The 18421-nt window shown below is 40.9% G+C and overlaps 12 protein-coding genes across 12 annotated transcripts; 2 read left to right on the top strand and 10 right to left on the bottom strand.

Annotated features, from left to right (window-relative positions):
• NEHOM01_2215 (uncharacterized protein) lies at positions 1-1159 on the bottom strand (the record flags this gene model as incomplete). The annotated part of the gene is made up of 1 exon (XM_051491093.1): positions 1-1159. A coding segment is annotated over one exon (1159 nt), but the record flags the coding sequence as incomplete, so codon positions are not given.
• A 615-nt stretch (positions 1160-1774) lies between these two features.
• NEHOM01_2214 (uncharacterized protein) lies at positions 1775-3196 on the bottom strand (the record flags this gene model as incomplete). Its single annotated transcript, XM_051491092.1, has 1 exon — positions 1775-3196. The coding sequence occupies one exon, from the start codon at positions 3194-3196 to the stop codon at positions 1775-1777; it is 1422 nt and encodes a 473-aa protein (XP_051347052.1).
• Positions 3197-3479: 283 nt separating this feature from the next.
• NEHOM01_2213 (uncharacterized protein) lies at positions 3480-4823 on the bottom strand (the record flags this gene model as incomplete). The annotated part of the gene is made up of 1 exon (XM_051491091.1): positions 3480-4823. The coding sequence occupies one exon, from the start codon at positions 4821-4823 to the stop codon at positions 3480-3482; it is 1344 nt and encodes a 447-aa protein (XP_051347051.1).
• Positions 4824-5030: 207 nt separating this feature from the next.
• On the bottom strand, positions 5031-5954 carry NEHOM01_2212 (uncharacterized protein; the record flags this gene model as incomplete). Its single annotated transcript, XM_051491090.1, has 1 exon — positions 5031-5954. One exon carries the CDS (start codon positions 5952-5954, stop codon positions 5031-5033), a length of 924 nt encoding a protein of 307 aa, XP_051347050.1.
• Positions 5955-7052: 1098 nt separating this feature from the next.
• On the top strand, positions 7053-9719 carry NEHOM01_2211 (Ras GTPase-activating-like protein IQGAP2/3; the record flags this gene model as incomplete). The annotated part of the gene is made up of 1 exon (XM_051491089.1): positions 7053-9719. One exon carries the CDS (start codon positions 7053-7055, stop codon positions 9717-9719), a length of 2667 nt encoding a protein of 888 aa, XP_051347049.1.
• A 576-nt stretch (positions 9720-10295) lies between these two features.
• NEHOM01_2210 (ubiquilin) lies at positions 10296-11144 on the bottom strand (the record flags this gene model as incomplete). Its single annotated transcript, XM_051491088.1, has 1 exon — positions 10296-11144. The coding sequence occupies one exon, from the start codon at positions 11142-11144 to the stop codon at positions 10296-10298; it is 849 nt and encodes a 282-aa protein (XP_051347048.1).
• Positions 11145-11252: 108 nt separating this feature from the next.
• NEHOM01_2209 (vacuolar protein sorting-associated protein 1) lies at positions 11253-13193 on the bottom strand (the record flags this gene model as incomplete). The annotated part of the gene is made up of 1 exon (XM_051491087.1): positions 11253-13193. One exon carries the CDS (start codon positions 13191-13193, stop codon positions 11253-11255), a length of 1941 nt encoding a protein of 646 aa, XP_051347047.1.
• Positions 13194-13207: 14 nt separating this feature from the next.
• Positions 13208-13849, bottom strand: NEHOM01_2208 (uncharacterized protein; the record flags this gene model as incomplete). The annotated part of the gene is made up of 1 exon (XM_051491086.1): positions 13208-13849. The coding sequence occupies one exon, from the start codon at positions 13847-13849 to the stop codon at positions 13208-13210; it is 642 nt and encodes a 213-aa protein (XP_051347046.1).
• A 778-nt stretch (positions 13850-14627) lies between these two features.
• NEHOM01_2207 (uncharacterized protein) lies at positions 14628-15227 on the bottom strand (the record flags this gene model as incomplete). Its single annotated transcript, XM_051491085.1, has 1 exon — positions 14628-15227. The coding sequence occupies one exon, from the start codon at positions 15225-15227 to the stop codon at positions 14628-14630; it is 600 nt and encodes a 199-aa protein (XP_051347045.1).
• Positions 15228-15242: 15 nt separating this feature from the next.
• On the top strand, positions 15243-16616 carry NEHOM01_2206 (6-phosphogluconate dehydrogenase; the record flags this gene model as incomplete). The annotated part of the gene is made up of 1 exon (XM_051491084.1): positions 15243-16616. One exon carries the CDS (start codon positions 15243-15245, stop codon positions 16614-16616), a length of 1374 nt encoding a protein of 457 aa, XP_051347044.1.
• Positions 16617-17029: 413 nt separating this feature from the next.
• NEHOM01_2205 (casein kinase 1) lies at positions 17030-18124 on the bottom strand (the record flags this gene model as incomplete). Its single annotated transcript, XM_051491083.1, has 1 exon — positions 17030-18124. The coding sequence occupies one exon, from the start codon at positions 18122-18124 to the stop codon at positions 17030-17032; it is 1095 nt and encodes a 364-aa protein (XP_051347043.1).
• An 85-nt stretch (positions 18125-18209) lies between these two features.
• NEHOM01_2204 (uncharacterized protein) lies at positions 18210-18421 on the bottom strand (the record flags this gene model as incomplete). Its single annotated transcript, XM_051491082.1, has 1 exon — positions 18210-18421. A coding segment is annotated over one exon (212 nt), but the record flags the coding sequence as incomplete, so codon positions are not given.

Here is an 18421-nt window from a genome sequence, read left to right as displayed (position 1 = left end):
GTTCAATGGAACCAAGCTTGTTGAGATTTTGGTTGGGAGTCAAGTCAGTAGCGAGTTCAAAGCCAAGGCCTTTCAGAATCATCTTAGGGCAGTAGGTAGCCAGTTTGGCACAAAGGCTGATGATTATGCGCATATCAGCACTGGTGTACTGTTTATTCAACGTGCCTATAAAGATGACTGCGTTATAGTGGCCAATAGTGGCCAATTTCTCAAGTGTCTGTATAAAATCAAGTCCATCTCGGCCCATAGGCAATCGGTCCTTCTTAGGCGCCTGTGCAACTAGCAGAAGTTCATCGGCGATCACCTCAAGGCAAAACCAACAAGGATGCTTAATAGTGGCACGGGTCAAGAGACACGCTGGACTTTCCTTTGTCATATATGGGGATTGGGTGTATATAGCTTCCTGCACAAGCAATAAAATCCGATCGGTTGTTGACCACTTCTTCTCTTTCTTACTCTTCGCAGAGCTCTCATAATAAACCAGGTCAATGCTGCTATTTATAAGGGCGGCCGCTGTCTTGTATTCATAAGGAGCGAAAGGATGAGATATTTGGAAGGATGCACTATTGGCAATGATGTCGGTATAGGTAATCAAATAGGCCGCCACAGTAGTGGATAGAGAGAAAACTAGGCGCTTGCATTGGAATCCGAGAAAGCCATCAGGGTCAATGGCCTTTTTAACTAGTTCAAGTGTATTCACTGTCTGGTAGTCAGATATAGTAGGTGGCAGCTCAGTCAGGTACATATAGTTGCATTGACAATTCCCGAGTATCTGAAAGATAACACGAAGAACATCTATCGGCAGTGTAACTGTGAATCCATCAACAATGACTTCATTAGCGCAAAGTCGTCCAATTAATGACGAAACTTTGGTATTATTAAACGAGCTAACAAAACCAGCAATTCTTACACAGGAAAGTCTTATCTGGCTGTTATGGAAATAGATTGTAAATAGTTGGCCGCTCGCAAACCGGTTGCGTAGGTTCAAAAAGCGCAATGGCTCGTTAGGTTTAGAGCTATTCGACGAAAAGACAGCATTAACAAAGTTGTCCACTAGTTCTCTTTTGGAACTTGATCTGATTAGAGACATCATACTATTTTGTGGCAAAGCCGCACCATTTATCCAAGCAACCAACGACACTAGCACTAACACAAGCATTTGTCTTCTTATTTGAGATAGCATGGAAGTATGTTAAATTTTAGGTATCTTGGTATTTTATTTAACCTTTTCTTATCAGTAGTGATAGTTTCCATTTTAATAAATAGAAGTTAGCACACAAGATATATCTAGACAAAAGATGTTAAGATAGTTTATTGAAGAGGCAATTTCATCAACCATATATTGAGTTGGGTTGGGTTAAGTTAGGTTAGTGTAGCGCCGTCATACAACCACTACACAACACCACCCCAACACTAACCTGACTGTTGCTAAGGCACTCACTATATCTATCAATTGATATTAATACTAACACGCAACTTTAATAGAATCAGGATGCTTTAACTAATTTGCTTTAGCATATCTACGCTACGCTCAGTACGAAGTCATCCACACTCACATCCTTACTTAGTTAATAAATGGTACTCAGACTTGTCTCATGTAATGTCTTTAAGAGAATATGCACTGGTTAAGTTGGACTTTCTTTATTGGGCATTGCAGCTAGGCTGGGTTATTTTGAGGCTTGGCTAACCAGAAACAATAGCTGTGCTTTGATAATAATAGTGGTTGTAGTAATAGTTGCGCTTTAATAATAGTTAATGGCGGGTTGGCAGTATATCAGACAACGGGCTCGATAGCTTGAGATTCACTTTGAGCTTCCTCTGCTGATTCATATGGACTAGATGTAGATGAGCTGCTGATGGGTGCCTCTCGTAAATACTGCGCACATTCCTGATATTTAGAAAAGGCACGACCATAATAGTCAACTATTTGACCATGGCATAGTATAATGCTGCCAATAAGATTATCCGGATTCAAAGTATTCCACAATATTCCCGAGGCAACAACATCTTCTGGGTTATCCAGTCCATCGTCATGGAAAACCTTAGAATAAGTCCAAACGGGCGAGGCCGCGTCAATTATTGCCTGGAGGAATGAAAGACACTTCTCGGTCACATTAATAAGAGCTGAAGTATGGTCGTCAAAATAGCTCTTAAAGTCCGTACTAGCTGTTTCTATATTAGTGGACGCATGGGCAATATCAACCGCGTCTTCAAGTTCATTTAATACCAGCCCAATCTCATCCCTAAGTCCTTTCTCAATCGGCGCTAAATACGAGAACACATCGATCGAAAACAGAAGAGCTTCAAGATAGTATAAATCTTTCATCTCCTTTAAGTGGGTTTGATTTGACTTGAACTCTTTTATCTTATAGAAAATCGATTCACACTTGTCACTAAATCCGCCCAGATTAACGTGCTTAGCAACAGCCCAAACAAAATTCCTAACTGGCAGGGGTGTTAAGATGTCATTTTCATCGTCTTTTTCAAATGGCCCAAGGCTAGCATGTAGATCTAGTTGGCTCTGAAGGCTCTTCACCTCATCATTAGTTAGATATTGGGCTAGGTGCAAGTAAATGTTGGGGAAGTAACCAAGAATATGGCACCAGATAGGACGATATTTCTCATTTAAGAAAGAAAACCCGTCAGATAATGGCCAAGACTTTGTACCGGCTACTAGTGTATTAAAGGTCCGAGCAAGTTGCTCTTTCTCGCTCGAATAGGTAATATCATCACGGAGATTAACCATCGGCAGGAAAAACTCATGTTGGATACGCTCATGGTCTATGCAGAAAGGAATAAACGCAAAGACGAGACCTATATTCTCCTGGGCCTGCTTCATCATAGCAATTGAGTCTAGCGGGGTTGTATCATTTTGCTGAATTAGCTCTTGTCTATGTATCCACATAACCTTTATGTAACCCTGAGGTGTTAGCTCTATGCTCACATCATCTGATTCACCGGCTTCGGGCGAGGTCATATTTAATTGAAGAGTACTTGATTGAGAGGACGGGCTTGGCTGCGAAGATTGAATTGGCTCATTTGGTAGAGGAAGTTGAGATGGTTGAGATGGTTGAGGCAGAGTTGTTGAAGTGTACCATGGCCGTAAACGATATACCAACCACCCACTAAACACAACCATAAGTCCTACCCCAATACATGCACCAGTAATCCTTATCTTTTTGCTACTTAGCTCCATTAGCAGTTTCAAAATCTTTTGCTTCTTATCTCATTTGAAAATTCTCAATCAATTCCGAACAAAGGCAAATGACACAGCATCAACCCAAACTAGCCCATAATAATCTAGACCGCATGTAAGTCTTTATTAATAGAAAGGCTAGTAGATACACAGTAGTTAGAACAACAATGTGGGTTAGATATTGCTGACGTTAAGTGCAAGAATCATGAGTTTAGCCACTTAATAAAGAGTCAAGGAGGTTGCTTAGCCGGGCTGCTTATGGGTTTTAAGAATGTGCCGACTCCTAAGAGCCAGGCAACGTTTCAATGATGGTCTGGGCGTTCAGATACTTATCCAGAGCCTGGGCATAATACTTGACCACCTCTCTTTGACACTCCCCAGTAATGTTGCAAGACTTATATGGAAGAGTCGTCTTCCATTGCACTGAGCTCCAGCTAGCAGGTATATTCCAGGGCGATTTACCACCTAATATATCAACTCGCCGAGCATAGAAATAAACAACATCAGCGAACTCAATTATTTCGTGAAGAAGAACTAGTTGACTATTAATTAGCACAACAATATTCTTAATATACACATTAAACCGCTCAACAATCTGTGCTTCAGTTTGAAGACTAGTACATGGCAAAAGACTATCAATACCAGTTTCGATATTATGCAAAACCTTAGAAATGGTCTTGGCTCTTGTTGCATCAGTAGGACTCATATAACACAGCATGTCCAAAAAGCAGATATATGCCCGAATCTGCTTCAACTCATTCGCCCCAAAACCACGCAAGGACGAGTTATTATACGCACAAACTCGTCCATAAATAGCCTGGCACTTACTACTAAACCCACCAACCTTAGAATACTTGGCAATACCCAAAACAAATCGTTTTGATATCTCCAATAAAGGACGCAGGTCCGCCTCTCCCGAGTTAGGTGACATCTTATTGTCATAGTCATGAATGACCGCAACCATTTCCTTTAGTTTCGCCTCCGAGAAATAGTGTCCCAACCTCCGATACAAATTGGGGCACGATTCAACTGCAAAGCACCAAAACCAGTCATAGTCATGGTCCGAACTATTCATCTTAGACTCATAAAAGCATGCCAACAAGTCCAGCAAGCAACAAACAATTTGATCAATCAAACCAGACTTTGCCACCGATGCCTTGCATCCAGGCCCTTGAATAATAAGCGGCCAATACACTTGTACAATAAACTCCGCGTTCTCAATATGTTTAGCTATACTGGCCGCCGCAAACACTGTTCTTAATCTTACTCCAACCATACTCTCATACATCTTCATTACCTCGCGCTTCTCCTTATCTCCCTTCATTACCCCATCCTTATCCTTATCCCTCTTCATTACCCCATTCTCGTCCTTATCTCTCTTCATCCCCTCATCCTCATCCCCCTTCATTACCTCAGTTTCCTGAGCATTACACTCCCTCGTATTGATCTCACCATTACAACATAAACCTGCCCGATTCAACTCCTTTTCTACGGCCACCTGCGGTCCTTTCTTACTCCAACTTGCCCGACCAAACAGAATACATATCAAGCACCCACATATCGTTACCAAGAGCCCCAACATAATTCCTAAACCAAGATTTCTTATCTTCCAAGCATTTCTCATCATCCTACCTCCTCAAAAGCAAAGATTAATAGGCCTACACTCAAACCCCAACCATCACTATCATCCCAAACCGGCACTATTTCTTTCCTAAACCATCCAAACCCAAACTAAACAAGCAAACCCACCCGTATCGGACTAAACAACAAAACAAACACTAAGCACAAAACAGTAAACCAAACTAAATAAGAATATTATTAGACTAAGTAGTACCTAAAGGTCCCTAGGATCCTCCTTCTCTTCCGGTTTCATTAAGTAAGGCCGCTCACTAATATCACAATCTGGTACGCTAATTTGCTTAATGTCATCTTCCGTAGCCTGCCGAGTCGTTGCATAGCATTTGCCAATAGTTGCACACACGCCATCTTTCCGACCAGTAGCATCATTATACTCCTTACTAATTTCACGTATCAAGTTCATTCCCCGTACAACTCGGCCAAAAACAGTATGTTTTCCATCCAAGAACCATAAAGTTGCCGGATTGTTAGCATTAGGCACTAAAGTAAAGTAAAACTGAGATCCATTCGTGTCCGGTCCAGAATTAGCCATAGCCAGCATCCCTTCTAAGTTATGCTTCCGTGCTGGTCCTCCAGTTTTATCCACCTCATCAGCAAAAGGCAATCCATTCTCCCCAACATTACTCACACTACCACGACCATTACCCAACAGGATATCTCCACCCTGTACCACAAACTCATTAACTACGCGATGAAAAGACACACCCGTATAGCTCAACTCCATTTCTTTACCGTAAGCCCTTCCCTTCCAACCAAGACAGAACTGCTTAAAGTTCTTAGTTGTCACCGGGTACTGCCGGCTAAACAAAGCTATCTCAATAGTCCCCGATCGCACAGTTTCTTCTCCCAAGCCCGCACCAACTCCATACCTATACTCAATATCCATAGTAACTATTTCCAAATCACGTACGCTTTCACCTATTACATCATCCTTCGCTACTACTTCATCTACCACTTTAGCCTGCGCCACTACATCTCTAGCTTCTCTTCCACTAACCAGCCCAATACTAAGCAGCCAAACCAAACCAACCACCAGACAAACCAACTTACTATGTCTTCTAATCCGTTCACTCCTATCTTTACCACCTAAGTAATGTATTACACCAATCAACTTATTCATTTCTCTATTTTCTGCCATCTTTACCTCAATTATATATTAATCCAATTATTTACTTATCAAATTGCTATCCAATCAAGTCAACTAGTCACACAACCGAGTAGTATACTATATAGTATTGGGTTAGTATTGAGTTGGTATTGAGTTAGTATTGAGGTGGTATTGGATTGAATTGGTATGGCATAACAATTAACTCAACTCAACTCAATCTATACTATAATAAACTTAACTCAATCTATACTATAATAAACTCAACTCAATCTATACTATAATAAACTTAACTTAACTGTAGTGCCCATCGACTAATACATAATCCAATAAAGACATTCCTTGATACGAGTACCGGTACCTTTTATTAGATAAATAAGGATGAGTGAGTATGACGCCATATTAAGTTAGCATTAGTTTAGTACTATTAAGTAGTGTATGCTAAGTAGTGTGTAGTAACTAGTGTGTACTAAGTAGTGTGTACTAAGTAGTGAGTAGTTTACCATTAATCAGATTAATATTGTGTTAGTATTGTGTTAGTATGGGTTTGGTTTGGTTTGTGGCCTTATTACAGCACTACATTAACTTACTCAACTCAACTTAACCCAACATAATTCAATACTAAACTATACTCAACCCAACTCAACTCAATACACAACTTAATCTATACACAACACAACCCAATACCAAACTAAACTTAACTCAATACTAATCAATGCTAACCCAAAATGTTTTTGGCGCCAAAATTGATCCCAATCCAAACTTCACCAAAAACCCACCCATAATACCAACTCATCCCATCCCAAACCCAAACCCATTTACCATCAACTTGATCCCAACACTAAACCCAATATCACCCATACTAACCCCACTCCACACCAACTCAACTCAACTCCAACTCCAACTCCACACCAACATAAACCTAACTTGATACTATCATTAAACAAGAGTAAAGAGTATTTTGAACAATATGATATGAAAATAATTATGACCTTCAATACTTCCATAGTAAAGATAAAACCCTATCTAAAACCCAATAATGATCTAAACAAGACCCCAATCTAAACCTAATCTAAACCTTTATATTAATTTAGTCCTTTTATTTTTAACAAGATGCAGGAAGGAGCGTATTATAGTACTATCGAAGATGAACGTATGCTTAGTGCTGAACAAATGGATAGGGAAAGACAAAGGAACCAAGTCTACGAATACTTATGCCACTTAGAAGAGGCTAAGAATTGGATGGAAAGAACGATAGGCGAAGAAATTCAGACCAATTCTTTTGAAGAAGCTTTACGTGATGGTGTTTATCTAGCTAAACTAGTCAAAGTCTTTATGCCCGAATTAGTCCCACGTATTTTTACTGATCCAGTCTTACAGTACCGACATACTGATAATATCAATGCTTTCTTTTCCTTTACACGATCAGTTGGCTTATCTTATGTTTTCTTATTTGAACTAGTAGATCTTTACGAGAAGAAGAACCCGCCACGAGTTATTTACTGTATTCATGCTTTAGCCCATTTACTAGCCAAGAAGAGTGTTGCTGGCAAACTTTCTTCTCTAGTAGGTACAGCCAGATTTTCTGATGCTGAGATACGAGAGAAGGAAAAGGAGATTGAAAGTGCTGGAGTAAAACTACCTAGTTTTAGTACGATTTCTAGTGCTATGGATGGTATTTGTGCAACAGAGGCAGGGGGTAATAGTAGTGGTGAGGTTAATGATTTAAGTAAAGGTTTAGTTAGTAATAGTCTTGGTAGTAGTGATTTAGTTAGTAATAGTCTTGATGGGAGTAGTATAAGTGATCCTTTGGCCGTAACTGCTGCTTTAGTTGGTACTAGTTCAGTTGAAGATGATACTTTACTATTGTCAACTCACTTGGCTAAATCAGTGACTACGGTGCAAGCTATGATGCGGACTTTATTGGCCGGTCGGGCCTTGGCTGAAATTAAAGGGAATGTCACTCCTACTCTATTTGGCTTGCGGTACTTTGCCTCTTTACTAGCTGGGGATGAGGAGAGGACGGAAGCTTTGATTGAGGACTTGAACCGGATTTTAGCCGGATTGTTTGCTGAGAATGCAGCTCGGGAGAAGACTTTAAGTGGGTTAGAACATAGGATTGCTCTGTTGGTTAAGAATAAGATAGGAAGACCGGGGAGTGCTAAGGATATTCCGGCTGATCGTGGGACTTATGTGCAGTATAAGAGTTTACAACGACTGTTTGCCCGTTTACATGAAGATCCGGAGTTGATAGTTAAGGCTGTTCTAAGTATGCGGCCGCGTGAGGCAGAAGCTTTCTGTGCCCAGAAGGTCTTAGGCTTATTTGGCGCGGCTAAAACGCCACGGGAGGAGTATGCTTACTTACGACTGATTGAAGGACTCGTGCGGGCTAAGGAAAGACCGGGTAGTGCTCGGCCTATTTACTTGGCTGGTGCGGCTTTAAGGGCTCTGGTACTTAGTCATGGTTTAGGTCAGGTTCATCAACTTATTCGTGATAGTTTACTGAGTAGTTTAGTGGCTGGTAGTGGTTGTAGTAGTACTTTAGCTGAAGTATGTTTGAAGAGTTTAGTAAGTATTGGGAATGATCAAGTACCTTATCCAGTGCGATTTTTGGCCAAGTGTTTAGTGACTAGGTCCGAATCGGCTGGACTGGCTTTTAGTTTGCTTTGGGAGACATTATTTGTCCCTTTGATTGTCTCGCCTGACCTAGGTAGTGGTTTAGGTCTAACTACTGAACGTCGGGCTGAGCTTGGGGCTATTTGCACGCAGGCAGGTATGTTAGCTAGTAGTAGTTCGGAGTGGCAAGAAGCAGTGAGTCGCTGGGTCTTGGAAATGGGTAAGGTTCAACCTATTGCTGAGTACTATACTTTGCAGTATATTGAGAGTAGTGTAATGAGCAACTTACTTTGTTTATCTGGTGATGAGGTTAATTACTTATTGGGGGCTTTAGGGATGACTAAAGGTCTACCCCAGGATATTCAGGAATTTGTCAGTGCTTGTTATCCCTTGCCTTTTAAACTGGTCTTTGTAGTCCCGGGGGGTTTAAGTGGTCGGCCGCAGGAAAGTGTGAGTGCCCGGGAGAAGCGAATGGCTAAATGGGCGATTCTAAGGCTGATAAGGTGCTGTCCTGGGAAGACTATTGCTGAGATACTGCAACGCAAAGCAACGAGTGAGGAGGAGAAGGAGTTTAATGAGTTGTATGGCGGGGAGTTGGAGAGGTACAAGGAAGAGACGCGGGGTTTATTAGCACGACTGTTTGATCGGGGTGAGATAAAGAATGTGCATACGTGTGAGGAAGTTTTAGGACTAGTTTGTCGGGATGTAGTGCATCGGGTTCGGGCTAGAGTGGCTAGACGGCGTGAGATAGCAGCTACCGAGAAGGCTATTGCTAGTTTAGAAGCAGCCCGGGTGAGTATTGAGCAGCGGGATAAGACTTGTACGGAGTACTTGGCGCAATTACTGGTGAAGGTAGTGGATAGTCGGCGGGTGTATGTAGCTGCAGCTCAGACTTTATTGGAGAAGGGGGTGGTTTGTCGGATGTATAACTGGCAGCCGTCTCAGTTGGAGAGTATTGAGTTGCGGATGGCAGTTGAGGACGATGGCGGAATTCGGGTGGAGGTACTAGTGCAGGGATTAGCCGCTAGTAGTGACTGGATTCGACTGGATGTTTTGCTTTTGAAAGAATGCTTAGGCGAGAACGAGATAGCTTTGGATGCAATTGGGTGTGTCTTTTCAGTACCTAAGCTTATTGCCCTGCTGAACCGGAAGTTCTTAGGATGAGTTGAGTTAGGATAACCAGAATAAATGGTGTTGCTTATGAGTTGAGTTTGTTGTTGTGTTGTGTTGAGTTGAGTTTGTTATTGGGTTAGATATATATAGCTTGTGTTTTAATTAGGTTGTTGTGTACTTGGTCTAATTTGTCCTAATTGGGCTAGATAAGATAGTGTTTGTTGTGGGGTGGTCTAATTAAGATAGTATTGGGTTAGTATTATTAGATAGGATAAGACAAAGACATATAAGTCCCTATTAAGTCATAGCCCAGTACTAGTTCAATAGCCAATCAATAACTGGCTAGTCTAGTTGATTTAAGTTAGTATTAAGTTGGTAGAGGGTTGCTTTGAGTTGGTTTGGCTTGGCTTGGTCTAAATAGTACAGTGTATCATTACATAGAATAACATATCTAAATATAACATAGAATAACATATCTAAATATAACATAATCTAAATATAATCTTAACATAACCTCACATAACACAACACAATCTTATCGTAACTTATATTATCGCAACTTAACTTAACATAATACCAAGATTAAACCATATCGATAGATTTATTGATCAGTAGCAAGTGGTGGAACTAGATGCGAGACTCAGTGTCGGTCGTGGGGGAGTGCATGGATGCTGAAAGAATCTCGCTAATGGCTTCATCAACATTGCCTTGGTGCTTGATCAGCAGCTGAATATTGGACCCCACATCGGTAAATCCACACTCTTTCATGTACTCCACTTGCCGCCGGTACTCCAAGATAGGATTGAAGTTGTAAGACCCCCACGGATTGGGTGCTGGCTTGCCTATCTCTGGAACTACTGCTGAACCTTCCTTAAAACTAGTCATATCAAGTCCTTCGGCTAAACCTGCACTGGGATCCTTTTGCGTTTTAAGCATCCCACGAAGCATATTGAAACCGCCTGGAATTGTTTCTAGTTTAGCCATGGCGATATCTATGTTCTTCATTTGCGTGTTCATGTAGTCCGGATCTTCAGCTAGTTTAGCCATCTCTTCCAGCATTTGAGAACTTTCCATGAGTTTACGTAGTTCTGGATTGTCTTTCTTCATCTCAGGGAACATATCAATGATACCTTTGACTACTTCGGGGTTGCTGAAGATCTTCTTCATGCCGGGGTCTTTCATCATAGCCATACCGGGATGAACCGGTTGTTGTGGATGCACTTGGCCTTTAATCTCTTTAGGACCATGTGAATCCTCTACTTTGCTAACATAGATAACGGATGTACTATCAACGCCAATATCCTGCATGGTTTTATGGCCTTCGTGTAAGATACTGCCTTTATGGGTCAATCGCTGTCTTTCGGGAAGGACTTGAGTCTTTTCAGCTATCTTCTTCTTTAACTCATCGATTGTTTCCTTTTCGGCCACTTGTATTTCAAAGGATTCTTGCATATAGTTTATGGTTAGTCTGTGCATCTGGTGTTCTAAAGAAGAGAAAATAACAACAAAGAAACAAATGTTATTGGTGAGGGGTGATTGGTGGTGTACGGGGCTGGTTGGACCAATAAAGATGTAAAAGGAGTACTAGAATGTTCTGGTAATTTGTTGGGCTTTGTAGAGAGAGCTTAGGGTAGCTGATAGGGTTTGGCGTTTTTGCTGGATGGCTTCTTCTTCCTCTAGAAGGGTAGGGAGATCTTCTGGAAGGTAGATATCAGTGATAAGTCGTTGCTGGATTTGAGTGAGTGTTTTATGGACGATTTCTAGTACGATGATTTTCGGGACTTGTTCAATCACAACGGTTTTTAGGTGAGTGATTTGCCGGAGGATATCATTGCGTAAGGAGTCGGTATTGGAAATGGGGTTAGTAGTGGTAGAGGTTGAGTTGGTAGATGTAGAGTTGGTAGATGTAGAGGTAGTATTCGGGTTGGTAGAGATGGGAGTGGGAGTTGAGGAGGTTGAGTTGGTGGGCGGCCAATAGAACTTAGGTGGGATGTGGCTGGTGTAAGAGGGCGAAGCAGTTGGGGAAGTATTGATATCGGGGTAGTGGGAGTTGGGTGCTTCATTGGGTTGGAAACAGGATGGAGATCGGATATAGACGGCATTCCATTGCAGAAACTGTTTGATAAGACTAATGGAGGCGGTCGATCTTTCTTTGAGGTACCTGGTAGTGGCTTGGGCTAGTGCTCTTTTCAGATGAGTAAATCGAGCAATGTGTGGCTGATCCAGAATAGTATTGACCATACAAGTCATTTCCATCAGTATGCGGTCGGAAAGATGAATGCAATGTGGAGTGATCTTTTCGATTGCATGAGCTACAAAATGAGAAAGACTTTGGGCCGTGCTGGAGTTACCAAAAACACCTGAGGCATTCATTAAGATCGTTTCGATTTCACGATCTGAGGCCTCAAAAACCGGTAAGTTGCGAATGAATTTAGCAAAGGTGATATCTAAAGAGTAGGCAATCCGTGCACCATCAATGAGAAATAGAGTAGGTGCTGCGGCAGTATGTGAGGGTGATCCGGATACTTTTTGATCGAGTTGATGCTTGAATTCAGTAATGATTTGCATGAGCAGTTGTCTTTCGTCTATAACTGGATCGCCTAGTTCATGTAGGTCTTTTTCTGTTTTAGCAATCAAAAGATCTACTTTTTCTTGTAGATAAGGAATGGATTTGTGAATGCTTTCACTAAGCACGGCATGAAGTCGTTGGATTAGATAGGGAATACCACAAAAGCTAGATTTGGCTGCATAGGCCGGATGAGCAGCAAAGAAACTCTGTTCAGTAGCCAAGGCTTCAGCAATAGTTGTTTGAGTCTTCAAAGACTTCTCACCCCGACAAATAACTGGAACAAAACCTAACTTGACCTTAATCATGTTACCCTGTAGAACAGAAAGAAGATCTGTACCTGGATCCATTAAATCTACTTTAGTTAGGAGACACAAAGTACGTTCTAAATTAGGATCTACTTCCTTGGCTACTTTCAAAGCATCTGAGTTGGAAATATCTAAATTAGCTGGAGTTACGGCTAAAATGATAGTGTTTCGATTTTGAATGTAACTTTTGATGATGTCATCAACTTTTTTGACTATACTAGCAGGTTGACCTTCCATGGGAACTTTAATGATTCCGGGTAGATCGATTAAAGTTAGTGGTAAGCCATTTGGCATTTGAATTTTCAAAACAATCGGGATAGCTGATACATCGTTTTTAGAATTGAGCATTCGATCTGTTTCTTTTTCTATCTCACCTCTTACTTGTTCTAAGACAAAGACCTGGTTAGGAATATGTCCAAAAGAACAAGATGTCTCACTATCGGGACTAGGTACAATCTGAATCATTAGAGGTCGTCGGGTAACCATCCCACTACCTCGTGGCAGGAAATCACCACCTACAATATTCTCTAGCACACTACTCTTCCCAGAACTTTGGGCACCAACCACCACTATCTGGGGCAGATTTAAAGGGTTATTCACGCCCATACAAAGCGAATGTAGAGTGTTTACCTTCTGAACAATGTCTTTCATAAACAAACTTTTGCTTACAGCCAATCTATTGTCCCAATTATGTAGCCAATAATCATGCCTAAACCTACTTGGTATGGATAGTGGTGCTGATAAAGTATTCGTGATCCACCTAAAATTAGTCCTAGTCCAATTACTATCGGTCGACCTTTAGATAAGCGATAGCGTTGTTGCATAAGATAACCAGCTAAAACACTATGACTACTAGGCGTACCAGAAGAAGGACCGTACCTACTTTTCAGTCTAGCTAAACTCAAGGGCAGGTTGTACACTTCACGAACAGGTTGAGATTGTAAAAAAGCATACCGTTCCAGGGGCCCAATCAAAATTCGATGGTGTCCGTTGAGTGGAGGCAAGTCCTGCAATTTATGCCAGCCACTAGGAATCTCAAAGTTCGAATCACGTGGTCGAGCACCACCAAATCCATACTTAAGTAAGACACTCAACATACAGCAGCCAAAAATCTGCCAAAACCAACTATCCAGCCCCGGCAAGACCTTAATCCGTCCTGATCGATAGAAGATCAAACCATGACCCAAAGCCCCTAATAAAACCAGATAAGGAAAATTATCACAAATCCATTTCAGACCACTTCCAAACCAAGCAAAAACCTCATTATCTAATCCAATACTCAGCCAAGCACTTTCAATAAGACGCATACCTTGTTCCCTACTAAATAAATTGTCATGTTAGTATTAAGTTGAGCCAAGTTAATCTTTGACGACTAATAGATAAGATAGTGTGTAAAGGACCAAGATAATTTATAGATATTCCAAGATAATCTATGGATACCCAAACCACAAACAAAAACTCAACTAACACTGAGATGGTTCCTTTATTGGCACATGTTTGCTACCAACTTAGTCTAATCATAACTTAGTATAACTTATACTAACTCAATACTAACCTAGTACTTAACTTATACATCCTCTATTAAAGACACTCCATGAGATAAGTATTGTCGTTTATTGAGTATGTATTGGTTGAGTTGGAATAAGATGACGTCATATTGAGTTGGTATTGGTGTTGGTGTTGGTATGAGTATGAGTATGAGTATGAGTATGAGTACTACTAAGTAGTGTTTATTAGCTAGTGGGTAGCTTATCAGTAATTAAGTTGATCATATTGGTATCGTATTGGTATCGTGGTAGTATTGGCTAGTAGTCGTATGACAGTGCTACAATAACTTAACCTAGTACTACAATAACTTAATTTAGCACACAATACAACACAATCCAATACAACATAACACAATACAATATAATACTAACTTTAACTTAACTTAACGTAACTTAACATAACTCAATTTAATCCAATTTAATTTAAACTAAAACCAAACTCAACCCAAACACAATTTAAATATAATACTAGTTTAAGTGAGTTTATTTATGTATACATATTAAGATAAGATAAGCTTATTTAAGCTTAAATAACTCACTAGTCGTACCGTTCAAAAGATCTAGAAAGGTCCTTTATCTCGGAAGGATCAAACTCAGCCGAAGTAAATGTCCGATTACTCCTTTTAATCGGTGGAGTTGAGATAATCTTTAAACGAGGCAGTAACTCCTCTTCCTCTTCACTTTCAAATAAACTCGAACATATCTTAGATTTCGGAATAACTACTTCCATTGGTTGGTTTAAAGCTCGTCCCATTTCTTTTTCTATATCCTTACCCGACTCTATCTCTTTTTCTCGTCTTTCAAACCAGCGATCATCTACACTTTGATTGGCCGAAAGATCACATAAACTTAACGGTTTAGATACCGTTATCTCTGATTTGGTCTTGCTTTTGAAAACTTCAGAGAAACATGTAACTCGAGGTGCGGCTGGTTCTATCTTGATAAGTTTGTCCCGTTTGGTCATAGAAGGCCCTAAGGCCTGGCCTGGCTTGCCATGCTCCTTTAGAACCTTTTCAATCATTCTTTTTTGTTTTTGATATCTAGCCTTACTGAAGTCTTTGATTTTAGGTGCATCGAAGTCAAACAGGTCAGGAGAAGGCGGAGAAGAAGGCGGAGAAGAGTTAGAGCTATTAGGCATGCAAAAATATTTGTTATGATGGATATAGGCGTAGTTGGTTTGGGCGTAATGGGTGAGAATCTAATTTTGAACTTTTCAGATAAGGATTATTCAGTTGGTATATTTAATCGGACAGTTGCGAAAACGAAGGTCTTTGTTGAGTCTTTACCTGCCGAAAGGAAGATAAGAGGGTACAATTCACTAGCTGAATTAGTAGGAGAATTGAAAAGACCTCGACGTATCTTATTGATGGTGAAAGCTGGTCAGGCAGTGGATGATTTACTGCACGAACTAGAAGGATTACTTAGTGCTGAAGATACTGTGATTGATGGGGGTAATTCTAATTATCGTGATACTTTGCGGCGGTGTGAAGCAACTGAGGGTAAGTTCTTGTTTTTAGGATGTGGTATATCTGGTGGGGAAGAAGGGGCTAGACATGGACCGGCTATTATGCCTGGTGGGTGTCAGAAAGGCTGGGAGAGTGTAGGAGAGATTTTACAAGCTGTATCTGCTAAGACGGAGAAGGGTGAGCCTTGTTGTCAATGGCTAGGACCACAAGGAAGTGGGCATTTAGTTAAGACAGTCCATAATGGAATTGAGTATGCTGAAATGCAGATCATTGCTGATTTTTACCAGATTATGCGTCGACATCACAATCCGTTGGAAATCTGTCATTGTTTCCAGGAATGGAAGTTATCGGGGACATCTGGGTTTTTATTGGAGATAACTCAGCAGATTCTGGCTATGCAAGATGAGCAGGGGGTGGTGATAGACCGGATTTGGGATACGGCAGAGCAGAAAGGAACTGGAGTATGGACGGTGCAGGAAGCTTTGAGTTCTGGTTCGCCTACTCCAATTATAGGAGCAGCTGTAACAGCCCGAGTTATTTCTAGTCAAAAAGCCCTACGTATGAAACTAGCTGAGGTTTTACCTGGTGGGGGTGATGTAACGACTAAGCCGTGTATTAGTAATGAAGAGATGCGGAAAGCTTTCCTTTTATGCCGGGCTTTGTCTTATATCCAGGGGTTCAACTTAATCACTAGTATTGCTAAGACACAAAACTGGCCTATCTCATTAGGCATGTTATGCCAGATCTGGAGTAATGGCTGCATTATTCGTAGTGAGTTTTTATCTACCTTAGCTGAGATGGCTAAATTTGAAGTCTTGGAAGAATCACCCGTGTTTATCAAGATAGCTAGTGAAGGCATTCAAGCATTGCGCCGTTTAGTTTCCTTCTGTGCCATGCAAGGAGTTAGTGTGCCGTGTATTTCCGAATCTTTACAGTACTATGACTCCTTACGTACAGCCAAGTCTTCTGGCAACTTAATTCAAGCCATGCGCGATCTCTTTGGCGCACATACTCTCCAGCTGGACGGCAATCCTGAGCATGTCCACCTTTCCTGGCAATAAATGAGTTAGTATTCAGTTAAGTTTGAGTTAAGTTGAGTTAAGTTAAGTATTGAGTTGAGTTTAGTTTAGTTGAGTTTAGTTGAGTTGACTTGGGTTTAGTTGAGTTAAGTTTAGTTGAGTATTGAGTTAAGTTAAGTTAAGCATTGGATTAAGTTAAGTTGAATTGAGTTGAGTTTAGTATCTACTAATCAGTAGGCACTGCAACTAACCCAATACTAACCCAATGGGATAGTACTAAGGTGATATAATAATATGTTGGGATAATATTAAGTTGTTTATTAATTGAATGCCAATACTAACTTAAGTTAATGTTAAATTGAGTAGATAAAATTGAAAGAAAAAAGATTGCCATAAAAGGAAATTGTCATGATTAAATCTTGACTTTCCTATTCAGTCTTTATTTGCTTGTACTTTTACATAAGACACTGACAGAAAAGCTTCTTCAGCCAATAGAGAATACCTTTTTTCCTAACTCGATCACCATCTAAACTATCATTAGCCGTCATGTCCTCAATTGAACCCTTAACGGCATATTCCCACTCAAATACTCCATCATCCACTAGGCCATTCTCATGCAAAGCCGCATCTAACAAAGATCTTAAATAAACATAATCTGGAATCGTATCAAATCCTAAGGCCTTAACATACCGGAAGTACTCCACAATCATCTTCTCCCCTGGTAAGTCCTTAGCAATTGTCTCTACTTTCATCGTCCGTTTCATCTCCCCAACAATCCGGTACTTCTCTCGCTTTGACTCCTTCAAGCCCTGCCAAGGCAATCTCCCTTTAGCTAAGTAAACTAAGATGTACCCAATCGACTCTAAATCATCCCGTCGACTGATATCATAGCCACGATGGGCATTTACTGAGGCATACCTTGGTGTCCCAGTTAGTCGCTTCCCAGTAGTTATGGCAATATGCTGCCCCATTTCAATGTACTCTTTGGCCATTCCTAAATCAATCAAAAACAACTTTTTGGGATCTCGGCCTATCAAAAAGTTATCAGGCTTTAAATCGCGATGGACTCGACCCGTACTATGCAATGTCTCAATCAAGTCTATCATACGCTTGGCCACAATAAAGATAGTTTTGGCACTAAACTTGCGATTGCGAATGGCTAGCATATCCTCTAAACTCATGCCTAAGTACTCCATAACCAAGAACTTATAACCACTCTTCTCGCCAAAGTACTCGACCTTAGGAAACCCGGGACTGCTCTGTAGTAGCAAGTAAGTCTTATACTCGTTCTCTAGCTGAGAGTGTCTAAAGTCCGTGTACGTCTCTATCTTTATTGCTACCTTCTTCAGACTATCAACTGGATGACCTTCAAAGACAATACCAAAGCTGCCTTGGCCTATTTTCTCGCTAAGGATGTATCCATCAAGTACATCACCGGGAAGAGGGATGCGGCAGTCACTACGGGACTTACGGGAAAGAATGGAGGGTGCGCTGGGTTCCACAAGTCTATCTTTGACCTCTTCGTCATGAAATTGTCGTGTTGCGCGCATACCAATGAAAAATCCTGCAAAAGTGGCCATTTAAGCTATCTAGAGATAGGGGGATGGAGTGTAGATAGTGATACGGAGTAGAAATTTATTCGGTGTACAAGTTCCACTTGGTGAAGATTGATTTGCCGGGGATGGTTTCGATTGGGCCAAGATGGCCGTACGTAATAGGGGAGAAGTAGATAAAAGATAAAAAGGAGATAGATAGGAAGAGAAGACAAAGGAATGTGCTTTGGTCAATAATGAAGGCCAGGCCGATAATGGCAAAAATAAGTGAGCATAGGTAGTGGTGGAGGTACT

Source organism: Nematocida homosporus (genome assembly GCF_024244095.1).
Source record: "Nematocida homosporus strain JUm1504 chromosome Unknown 4075, whole genome shotgun sequence".
Lineage (NCBI taxonomy): Eukaryota > Fungi > Microsporidia > Nematocida > Nematocida homosporus.
This window is presented reverse-complemented; position numbering and strand designations above follow the sequence as displayed.